Source organism: Pseudophryne corroboree, chromosome 7, assembly GCF_028390025.1.
Source record: "Pseudophryne corroboree isolate aPseCor3 chromosome 7, aPseCor3.hap2, whole genome shotgun sequence".
Classification (NCBI taxonomy): Eukaryota; Metazoa; Chordata; class Amphibia; order Anura; family Myobatrachidae; genus Pseudophryne; species Pseudophryne corroboree.
The window spans coordinates 348,637,651-348,649,773 of NC_086450.1; the positions used below are offsets into that span (position 1 = coordinate 348,637,651).

Consider the following 12,123-nt stretch of genomic DNA (forward strand, 5'->3'; position numbering starts at 1 on the left):
GCTAAAATTACCTTCAGGCTGTGTGTATAAGGTGTATATGAAACATAAATGCATTATGTGCTTAGATTTAGGCCCCATCACCATGATATCTCATTATGGTATGCAATTATTCCAAAATACGGAAAAATCCGATATCCAAAATACCTCTGGTCCCAAGCATTTTGGATAAGGGATACTCAACCTGTAATTTATAGAAAAAACACAAAACTTCTAAATTTAACAATTTATTGAAGAAAATTACACTTGAATTTTATTTTGTATGAAAAAATAAATTGTCTTAAAATAAAAAATAAGCATTTGTTCTTCTTTATACATTCCTTTTTCTTGTGTAGATATCTGTTAAATAAAAAAGAAATTCCATATTAAGTAAAGGCACTGTAATGATGTCATGTTCACATTCCTTTCCCAAAAACATTTGTGGAACCACACAGTCCAGCATGACCCATTGCTAGACTGTGTTGTTCCCCAAACGCAGGCGGTCCAAAGTGGCAGAGTCGTGTCAGTGTTCATCACTTTGACACGCCTGCACTTGTGGAACCACACAGTCCAGCATGACCCATTGCTGGACTGTGTTGTTCCCCAAGGGCAGGCGGTCCAAAGTGGCAGAGTCGTGTCAGTGTTCATCACTTTGACACGCCTGCACTTGTGGAACCACACAGTCCAGCATGACCCATTGCTGGACTGTGTTGTTCCCCACGGGCAGGTGGGACAAAGTTTCTTGAATATATACATTGAAACATGGCTTTACTCACCTTGGTACGCTCAACATGAACTACGCTGTCCACGACAATTTTTCACCCAATCCTATGAAGAAGCCAAAAAGAAACACTAGTGAATAGTAAATTCACACAACAGCGAAAGCCTAATTTACACAAATTCAAAAGGGAGTTTTATTTGAAAAAAAAAAAGAGTGGTATCAGAATAGCTCTTTGGCCCATCATATATGTAACCACAAGGAGCTTTCATCAGTTACCACACTCATATATGCCCGCGCATGTATGTCTATACATATAGCTCCTTGGTAGTACTCGGTCGGGGGTGGGGGAGGCCAACACAAATTTAAAACAATAGTAGGAAAAAAAAAAAAAACTAATAGGAGGGAGAGAAAGGGAAACATGAAAAACATTGGAAATAATAAAACAATACGACCGCGCTTATGGTGGTTGTTGGCTGTCCGGATCCTCTTCCTCCTGATGTGGTGACGATGTCCTGGGAGGCTGTGGAGTGCGTTGACTTGGCCTTGGTGGCAGTGCTGGTGTAGATGTTGCGGCCGGTGTTGGTGGTGGAGGCATCTGGTAGGTGGGTACATCCCTGTATATCCTTGGTACAGCTGTTACTGTCCATACCAGGATTGTGGTGGAGCAAGGGGAGGAGGCGTCAGTGTGGCTTGTGGTGGCGGATGTGGTGGTTGACCAGCGTGTTGATGAGCTAGCTCTGGGAGCTTATTGTATATCATCTGTAGCGTTGTTGCGATGACCTGGTGGCTGGCTGCGGAATGTCGTTGGCTCTCCGACATGTTCTGAATGCTGTGTGCCTGGCATGCAGTGTTATCCACCAACCGGTTGATGGATGTGACCAGAACGTGAATGATGTCCATAGTTTGCCGGTGATCTTCCTGCCTGGTCTTTCTCGTTTCTGCCGTGCTGTCGGCAAGAGCCTTCTGCATGTCAACCATACTGGTTGCCATCTTCTCCATTGTCTTCTCAATGGCGTCCAGTCTGGAATCAACAACAACCGTATAATTCTCCTGGCGGGCACTCATCTCTGCTGCCAGGGTGTTTACCCTCTGAACATTTGAGGGATCCTGCCCTTGCTGAATGTCTGCCACCAATTGCATTTGTGCAGCTGAAAAGAAATTAAAAATTAGAATACACATTCATACATATGTTTGAAGGTTCACAGTTTGTTATATAATTACTCACACAGGATGTAGAAACAGCGGGCTGCGGCACTTCCACCTCGTCATCCGACTCATCCTGTAAGAGATCCGGCCTGAAGTAGGGACCAATCCCTGATGCAAATCCGCTGCTGGTCCGTGGCACCTCTATTTGCAAAATAAAAAAACACAACAATAAAGTTAAGAAACTATACAAAAATGGTGACCCCCCCACCCAAAAAAAAACAAAACATTTACCTTCTCCATCCTGTGGTGCCTCTGCTCCAGGAGCTTCACTGGTCCTCAATTCTGGAGACTTTTCTTGGGTATGGCTGGATGCGTCTGCACGGCTGTCACAAAACCCTAGAAAAGTCTCGTCCGTTAACCCTGTCGACTCAAACAGTTCAGGTGATTGGTCCACAAGGGTAGTGTCTTCTTGAGGCTCTTGTGTCACAGTCCCAGAGCTCCTGGAGAGATCACGAGCTGGTGATGCCCTGCGCGCAGGTAATGTAGTTTTGCGCCCAGCTGGTGGTGTGGGCGCCGACGGTGTCTGGCGCACAGGTGACGTTCTGCGCGCTGATGTCTGGCGCGCAGGTGATGGTCTGCGCGCTGACGATGTCTGGCGGGCAGGTGACTTTCTGCGCGCTGCTAATGTCTGGCGCCCAGGTGATGGTTTGCGTGCTGACGATGTCTGGCGCTGCTGATGCTTGCTGCGCAGGTGATGGTCCGCGCGCTGCTGATGCCTGCTGCGCAGGTGATGGTCTGCGCGCTGGTGATGTCCTGCGCGCAGGTGATGTCCTCTGGGCAGGTATGTCTGAGGGAAAGAACACATACATTAGCAAATAAAAAAAAAATGTTTAGTACAGCTCATCTGAATGTATTCTTACAATCACGCCTCCTTTTGGACTGCTTTTCTCCCGCCGTCTTCCATCTTCTGGGCGGTTCTTCTTCCTCCTTGGGAAAGCCAGCAGGACGGCTGGAGTCCACACCTCTGCGAACTCTTTGGACCATGACAGGGTTCATGCACCTTTTTATAACTTCCTCCCAAGGAAGCCACTTCAAATTGAGAGCCGGACCACCTCCGGTAGCTGTCTCATGTCGGCGCTGAATCCCCATCTTTTTCTTGGTCTGTCTACGGCAATCACTGTACTGCTTCATGCAGTTTCTGGTGCTCCGGCGGTTTCCAGATACTGCAGTGACTTGTCTCGCGATGGCATCCCAGATGTTTCGCTTTGTCTTTGCTGCTGTGGTCTGTGCCCTTGGTCCATACAGAACGTCGTAGGACCTGTCGACGCCATCCACTAGGGCACAGTTTTCCGCCTCGGTGTATCTGGGTCCACGTGGATTCTTCCGTCCTGTGTCTTCACCAGAGGCTTCCTCCTCCGACTGATCCTCTGGCTGGCTTCTTGCCTTTAGGGATAAAAAACATGCAATTAATGATCTGTATGTCCCTGGAAGTGTGTCAGTATCCCTGGCATTGCGCAAAGATACCTGTAGGTGTGCCTGGCAGTGCGCAAACTAGCCCATGGGTGTGTCAAGTTGGATGCTATTGTGTCTGCAGGTGTTGTCAGTAATTACCTGTCTAGGCCTTTTCTTTTTCTTCTTTCCGTTTGGTCCCTTGATGACCGCGGCTGATCGCTGGATGCCTGTTCGGTCATCTCCTCCTCCTGGGTCAGCTCCCACTCCTCGTTGCTGGCCAGGGAAAATTCTTCTGAGGGGTGGGGGGAAGGGGGGGGGGGTGGATCGGTGGCGCTTGTCCCTGGACATCCCTGGTGTAAAAATAAAAAGTATTTTTACAAATTTACCCCACATTACATAATTACATGCAACCACACATGTCATGCTGCTGGGAGCACAGTGCCCAAACAGGACCAAACACCCATTCGCACATAAAATACCACGCCCAAACTGGCAAAAAGCAAGTAAATGTGCCAGCAGCATGACATGTTGGGGTGCAGCAGTGCTGAAGCATGACCAAACTTAAAAAGAAACATGAGAAAACTACCAAAAAGCTATTAGAGACACCCCAACATGACATGCTGCTGGGACCCCAGTGCTCAAGCAGGACCAAACACACATATATAATAAAATAAAAATAAAAACATTGCAAAACCTCACCCAAACAAGCCAAAAAGCCAGTAAATGCATCCCTGCACCCCAACATGTTATGTTGGTGGTACACCAGTGCTAAAGAATGACCCAAAAAACATGTTTTGCAAATACAAGTGGACCACATGTACACCTCATGGCACAAAACAAACATGAAAAACCTCACCCAAACAATCCAAAAAGCCAGTAAATGCATCCTTGCACCCCAACATGTTATGTTGGTGGTACACCAGTGCTAAAGAATGACCCAAAAAACATGTTTTGCAAATACAAGTGGACCACATGTACACCTCATGGCACAAAACAAACATGAAAAACCTCACCCAAACAATCCAAAAAGCCAGTAAATGCATCCTTGCACCCCAACATGTCATGCTGGTAGTACACCAGTGCTAAAGCATGACCCAAAAAACATTTTATGCCAAAAAATGTGAAAAACTAACCTGAAACACTAAACTCCAAAATATACATGCAGCGATACAAGCAGGACCTTCAGCAATACACAAAATAGTTTCCTTTTTTTTTTTTCCTTTTTTTGCCCAGAAGATCAAACTATATAATGGATTTGTAGGACATTTAAGAACTCATCTAAGAATTCGTTCAGATGTTTGACTGGGAAATATACTTACCATTGTCTCCCCAATCTTAGCCCAATTATATTAGATTTATTATTATTTATGAATGAAGGCAATAAATAGGATGAGACTTTATACATATTTAAACCAACAAACCTTTCATTGCCTCATAGTTCGCTTATATTTACTGTTAATTTTCATTTTCTCATTACTGTATTCCTGCAATATGATACCAATAAACATTACATTGATACTAGTGATTTAGAACTGTATCTCGATTGGATGAGATACATAGCCCTGGTATGAAAAATACATGCTCCGGACTGGTAAAATAAGAGAGCTTCACATTACCATACTGACCCTGAGACCTGTATACAAGCTAATGCATTCACTAGAACATCGGAACAGAGAGGTTGGCACGAAGTACTAAATAGACATGATAAGATCATGGATGTACTACATGATGCGGGGAGGATATGCGGCACCGAACGGGATTAATAAACATCGGGCTGGTAGTAAATAGCAAGGCTGTTTAAAACTATACAGATACCGGGGCGTGGAGAGAATGAAATCCCCGTCCCAAGAATGTATCACAAACCGCGATGTGCGGCTTGTGATTGGAGAGCGACAGCACGTGACCGCGACCTATTGGCCGGCGGCTGCACGTGACCGCTCTCATTGATACCATTGGATGATGTAAATCTGATTTAACTATGCTCAGGGAAGACGCTCGTGTTGCTCCCTGACGAAGCTGCCTGTAGTGCAGTGAAACACGCGTGTAGGGCACGGCGTGCCCGCGTGTATCCGACATATGTCATTATAAAATAGAATGTATATTTACCTGTAGGGAAATGGCTGTTACTAGAAAAATTATATGAGGCTGCTCATAACTGAGGAGAGGATATCAAACATTGTAAAGTGTAACAAATGTATCTAACGCCACCTGCTGATAGTTGCTGACTCTAACATCATATATTTAAAATAGGATACTTATTATTAGAGTTTGCAACAAATGTGTCAAGTATTATAGGCTGACAGCATTAGAAGTTGTGAATACCACATGCTGTTGGCAACAGAACCTCCAATACCTTAAGCATAGCAGCTGGGGTCCCAGATAATATATAGTGATAGTAGCTGATTCCTACCGATAGAAATAATCCTATTGTATGGAAAACAGGTGATCCTTTATATAGGACGATATAGCTATTATTATATATATCAGCTGCAATACTCGTGATACATTGTATGTGTGTTAAAAAAGCTACAGTCAAATATTCCCTGAAATTAAGGGATAGTGAAAAAGTCATAACATCTACACGTCACACTGCAATGCACCACATTATAACAAATATGCCACAATAGATGAATCTATTTACCATCACTGGGAAGGTATAATAAGTGTGGGACTTATAAAGTTTTGTATTGGCACTACTCTGTCTAGCATTACTTGATATTATATTTAAGTATATTATATCAATTAAATATCAGCAAGGGATATGATGTATGGGATAGATATATACTCTGAAAGGAGCATGGTCTCCCTGAATACTACAGCCCTATACCTCTAAACAGAATATCTTCAACAGAGGAGTGATTTCAAGCGGGTCTGACAGAATGAAATACAGACTACCGCACGAGGCTGGAAATATATGTGGTGGTTATTAAAAATAGGGACTACTATATCCCTTAATGACCTATACCACAGTTGGGATTGCCATACGTTATGGATATGAGAAATAGTGACTATTACATCCCTTAATGAGCCATACCATAGTCGGGACTGCCATATCCTCTAAATAAATTCCCCTCCTTGCTCATTCCCCTCTACATATACCCTTGAAAAATCTGCACCTATGTACTAATACTGACAGCGAGTGCGAATCAATACTTACCTTCTAGAAGAATAATTGGGAGGTAGAGATATTCATCTCATAGCTGATTCCGGCTCAGCAGCATAATAACTTGAGATTTAACAGTACTAAGTGGCTACATATAACTCTCCATATCTGTTTTTCGTAGTCAATCTGCATCCACATAATCTGGTGTTATTCACAGTCTCCAGGTTTTGGGATTTATTCCCAGATGATATTTGTTGAATAAACAGACATTACAGAATAGACGGTTGATAACATCAGAGTAACAGCCATTACAGAATTATATTGCCAGTGATAGTAACATTTAAAGAGATACAACAATCCCACGAGTATTATACATACCAAATACACGCGGACACGCTTTTTAAAATTTCTTTATTCACAATTTCCCATCTTATAGGTTTCACTTATATGTTAGTTTGTCTGATTTTAACTCTTATGTTTCACTGTTGTCTGGGTAATTAACTCAAATTTAATGTATATTCAATAAAGGTTAAGTTTTAAGATAAAGTAATTTCTTCTAGAGCGTCAACCATACAGTTCCTCCTTATTTTCTTTCTCTCAACCCGACCTTCAGCAATACAAACAGGACCTATATACACATACCTGTACACATATACATACCCCAAACACCCCAAAGCAACGCCACATGTACACCTCATGGCACCCCCCCACCACCCAGATATTACATACTGCACTCATACCTCATCCAAAACAGTAGCCAAGCACTCAGAACAACACCCATACACTACACAAACACCTACATGCAACACCAGACCACATGTGGTACTTACCTACAAATGTAGAAATCGCTCCAAAAACGACTCTCCTCCGGGGTAACAGGTCTTCTGTCCGTCCTGGATTAAAGTCTGCTGGGTGTACAAACGATACCACAGCAAAAAACAACCAATTTGCTAGCTCTGCAGCACCTCCACACCTCTCTGCAGGTTCACAAAATGGCTGCCGAGCACGCAGCAAACAAGCCCTATATAGAACTCCAAACGGCGGGAAGTTGAATCCAGGCCGCCTACTATTCGACGATTGGTCCGTTTCTTCGACAGGGGGAGTGTCGAATCCGTTATGAATTGAATATGTCGAATTCATGGTCCCGGGTGGAGGGTTTCGGCTGTCGAATAGTGTCAAATCCAAAAACGGTCGAAATTACGGCGGAATTCGACCGCAATTGAATTTACTCCACAGTATGTACACTGTATATGAAGTATGTGTGTTTGTAGGTATGTATTTATGTAAGTATGTGTGTTTGCTTGTGTGCTTGTGGATGTATGTATGTGTGTATGTATGAATTTGTGTGCTATATATTTGTGTATATGTAATATATGTATATAATTATCTATATATCCATATTTATACATATATATATATATATAATATATATGTGTGTAAAAAATACAAGTAATCAGCGCCTAATGCACAGAAAATGACGGTGGGGACATTGGTTGTTTCTTTTTCTCTTTTGCATATTACTGTGATGATATTGGTCTGAGGACCGAAGATTCCTATCTGAGATAAGTGCTTGTCCCATTTTTTTCACTAAATTTCATTCTATGTCCCCACCGTCATTTTCTGGGCATTATTAGGCGCTGATTACTTCTATTTTTTACACATTCTAATCGCCATAATTTGTTATCAGCTGCCACCCACGTTTGTGAGGAATGCATGTGAAAATATTTTAATTATAAGAAAATATTTTAATATTTCACTACAGATTATATTTGATCCACATGAGCGCACACATACATTTTGACGATATATATATATATATATATATACCCACACGGAAATGGGTGGCACTTGATATACCGGCTGTCGGGATCCCGACGCTTAGCATACTGGCGCCAGAATCCTGACACCCGACATACCGACAACAATTTTCCCTCTTGGGGTGTCCACGACACCCCAAGTCATATAGTGTCTAGCTAATGACTGTCTATCTATAGACAGGAACCCAAAATAAGATACTATTCCCACATGTAAAATCATATTCATAAAGTAGTAAAAGCATTCAATGCACCAAAAAGTGTAGTTCTATTTTATTTTGCACAACTTATTTTGCATAAAACTATTTATTGGCTGTTTCCATCTTGACAAACATTTGTAAAGCCACAATACATATATGTAGAGCAACAAGGCAAATAATATAAAACATTCCTAACAAAAACTGTATAATGCCTTCTCAGACAAACTGGTATATACAAACAGTCGTGATTATACTACTTTTCCACCCAAATTTATTCTAACACTTATGGACACGTTCATTTACTGCAGGGGTGGGGAACCTCAGGCCCGAGGGCCGTATAAGGCCCTCAAAGCCACTTAATCCGGTACCGGCTAGGCTCACCTAAACGAGAGGAGATGCAGAGCGCCCGCTGAGATTTTACCACCAGCGGCCGCCCGGCTCCTCAGCAGCAGCCGGAGGAAGGAGCTCACTCCTGTGCTCCAGCTTCTGGCTCAGGCAGTGTACATGTGTGGCTGTGCGGTGCTATGGGAGAGACGTCATGACATCTCCCATAGTTTCGAGGAGAGGGAGGGCAGCGGTCCGGAAGCAGGAGCAGGGCTGGTGAGCATTGTGGTTTTTTTTTTCTTTTAATGTGTGTGTGTAAGCGGCACTACTAGGGGGCATATTTAATGGGACATATCTAATGGGGCATAAATACAGGAGGCATATTTAATGGGGCACAACAACTGACGGGGCATATCTAATGGGCCAAAACAACTGAGAGTAGGCATATCTAATGGGGCATAACAACTGATTGGGGGCAAATCTAATCGGGCATAACAAGTGACTGGGGCCATAACTACTGACTGGGGGCAGGCTAATTTCTAAGTTGATAATTTTTGTATGGCCCCCGAAGGATTTTATAAATATCCAAATGGCCCTTGGTAGAAAAAAGGTTCCCCACCCCTGATTTACTGTATGAGAAACGCTAAATGAAACAGTTTTAATGATATCACTGTATGACATTATTTCCATATTATACAATGATGTAAGCTGCAAAGCTTTTTAGCAGGATGTACTAACCCCAAAATGCGACTTAACCTCGAAAAACTTCAGTTTTGTGAAGTGTGTCGCAATCTAGTGGCATAACTACAGGGTGGCTAGACTGGCAAATATCCAGGCGCCCACAAGGTGAAGGGGGCACACTGAGATCTGGCATCCAATTTCCAGCATCTGGATAGACCTGAAGCCGTGGCCTGGATTTCCGGACTCCCCGATCATCGACTGTCTTGACCACACTGATTTTGCTACCTGCTGGGCCAGCCTGATCCCCCACTGTCTGCTGCATACCTAAGGAGACTCCTCTGTGGTTGGCGTCTGTCTGTAGAGGTGAAGGTCCTTGTGGGTACCTCGTTGGTGTGTCTGTCACATGGGCGTGCCTCTGACCAGCATTCTGTACAGCTTTCTCTTTGTCTGCTGGTTCCGTTTGCTCCATATGTACCTACGGAGGCCCTCCTTGAGATTTTGCCAGGGCATCCAAGCTCCCACTTACACCACTACTACAATCCCCATATATATTAATGTGCGGCCCGCTAGCACTGCAGTCCCCATAGAGTGCTTTTGGGCTACGATGTGCCGGTATGCACTATGCACCAAAGTCCAGAAAGCAAAACTTTAATTCCAGGACTTGTGCTCGATAGGCAATGTCGTCTATAAATGGCATTGCCTATAGAAGCCTATGGCCTTCTTACAATAGAATTCCCCATAGAGGGACCCAAAGGATCCCTTTCTGTTCCCCCTGCTAATGTGCTGGCTGGTGGCTGTGCAATATAGCTGCCAGGAAATAAATGTTGGCAGAGTATTGCGGTGCTTGGCATAGTGACGTTAGTCCACACACTAATGAGTTAAATAGCAATGCAGGTTTATTTGTAATACACGCAGGTGACTTGAATATGCAGCAACAGTAGGCAATTGGGTCTGGTATAACATACAGGGTAACACAGGTATTGGCGGCACTTATCAGTGTCCTGATGTGGCTGCGGTATGACTTGCGGGATATGCTCCTGTGGTGAGGGACGGAAGACTGCACAACCGTGCAGTCTGACTCCCGCTGTGAGGGAGAAGTGATGCACCGCCCGGCTCTGTATTGACTCCGGCAGCGTGGTACAAGCGATACGCGGAGGAACGCTGTAAGTCTCTCTCAGCTCTCACACGCTGATGCTGCGCTCTCTGCTCTCATACGCACATTCTAAGACAGAGGAGTTCAGTGTCATAGCTCCGCCTTCCTGAGACATTGGTTCTAGGGGACAAACAGTAGAGGATGCGCCCATGTAATCCCATGCATAAGGAGACAGGTACGAAATGCACCATATACTAACAATAAACCCGGAATCTTTCTCTTTGCAAGGGGCGGCTTTTATCGAAAGAACTGGCACTTGCATAATTAGTCCTGCATACAGCATTAGTAATTAGTAAATATTTTCTTAATGCTTGTTTCTTATTCAGTTCATAGTTGTGATAGATGACGACACCTTGTCTATGAATGTCTAGCAGGATCCCTGAGAGAATGGGGATATTCCATATTGCACAGTAACATGTCATGTTAATGAAACCTTTTAACTCAGACTATTGTGTTAAAGTGAATAAAACATCATGGGTGTATATAGAGCACTGATATTGAAGGCCGGATGAATTAGTTCTGAGAATGAGGTCAACAATACAAATAGTTATACATTTTAAAGGCCCTTGCTACACACCCACTCGTAATTGGTCCCGGGAGAATGGAAGTTATGCTCAAAATACATGCTCAAGTTATGCTCAAAAGTAATGTACTGTATATGTAAGCACAAAAAATCAATAACACAATCAATAACACATCTGCAAACATGTATTTGTGACCAGCAAACAAATGCCAGATTTCATTAGACGGATCTGTACTTTTGGCAGGAAGTTTTTCATTAAATTTGGCATGAGTTCAAAAATTTCAAAATTGGAATAATTGTTTTGCTACCTGAAGAAGCCAAACCATTTCTTGGTGTGAATTTATAACAGAAGCAATAATTTAATTGTGATATAGTTACATTTTTTTCAAAATTCAAAGTTTTGATTTGGCTGGAATAACCTAAATAAAATTAGAGATGTGCGGCGGACACTTTTCGTGTTTTGTGTTTTGGTTCTAATTCCATTTTCGTGTTTTGGTTTTGCCAAAACCACCCTTTCGTGTTTTGGTTTTTAGATCTGGATGATTTTTGAAAAACAAACATAAAAACAGCTAAAATCACAGAATTTGGGGGTAATCTTGCTCCTATGGTATTATTAACCTCGATAACATTCATTTCCAGTCTATTCTGAACACCTCACAATATTGTTTTTAGGTCTAAAATTGCACCGAGGTGGCTGTATGACTAAGCTAAGCGACACAAGTGTGCGGCACAAACACCTGGCCCATCCAGGAGTGGCACTGCAGTTGCAGATGTGGCATCCCAGTCCTGAGGGATACCCCTTTTATGGAAACATAGGTAAGGGTTACAAGCTGTGGCTCGGCTGTGTCACTTGTGAACTTAATGAACTGTGACAGTCTGGGATTCTGCAATTGCATCCTGGGTGCTAGGCAACTGAGGCTGTGCAAAACGGAAGCAATCTGGAAGGTGTTGAGACCCAGGAGAATCTGACTGTGCCTGAGAGGAGAGCGGGGGGGGGGGGGGGGGGGGGAACAGAGAAGATTTATAGGCT

The 12,123-nt window shown here is 43.3% G+C and overlaps 1 protein-coding gene across 1 annotated transcript; it reads right to left on the reverse strand.

The window, feature by feature from the left end:
* Positions 1–758: 758 nt before the first annotated feature.
* Positions 759–9,886, reverse strand: LOC134944174 (serine/arginine repetitive matrix protein 1-like). The gene is made up of 4 exons (XM_063932748.1): positions 9,742–9,886; positions 2,764–2,876; positions 1,923–2,690; positions 759–1,845 (listed from the first exon to the last, which is right to left on the reverse strand). Exons 1-4 carry the CDS (start codon positions 9,884–9,886, stop codon positions 1,780–1,782), a joined length of 1,092 nt encoding a protein of 363 aa, XP_063788818.1. The 3' UTR covers positions 759–1,779.
* Between the last annotated feature and the right edge of the window lie 2,237 nt (positions 9,887–12,123).

Coding starts and splice junctions, on each gene's coding strand:
- LOC134944174 (XM_063932748.1), bottom strand. CDS start 9,886: ATGGAGCAAACGGAACCAGCAGACAAAGAGAAAGCTGTACAGAATGCT. Junction 2,877..9,741: donor CCACAGAGGAGTCTCCTTAG/GTATGCAGCAGA, acceptor CATGGTCCAAAG/AGTTCGCAGAGGTGTGGACT. Junction 1,846..1,922: donor CCGCTGTTTCTACATCCTGT/GTGAGTAATTAT, acceptor ATTTCTTTTCAG/CTGCACAAATGCAATTGGTG.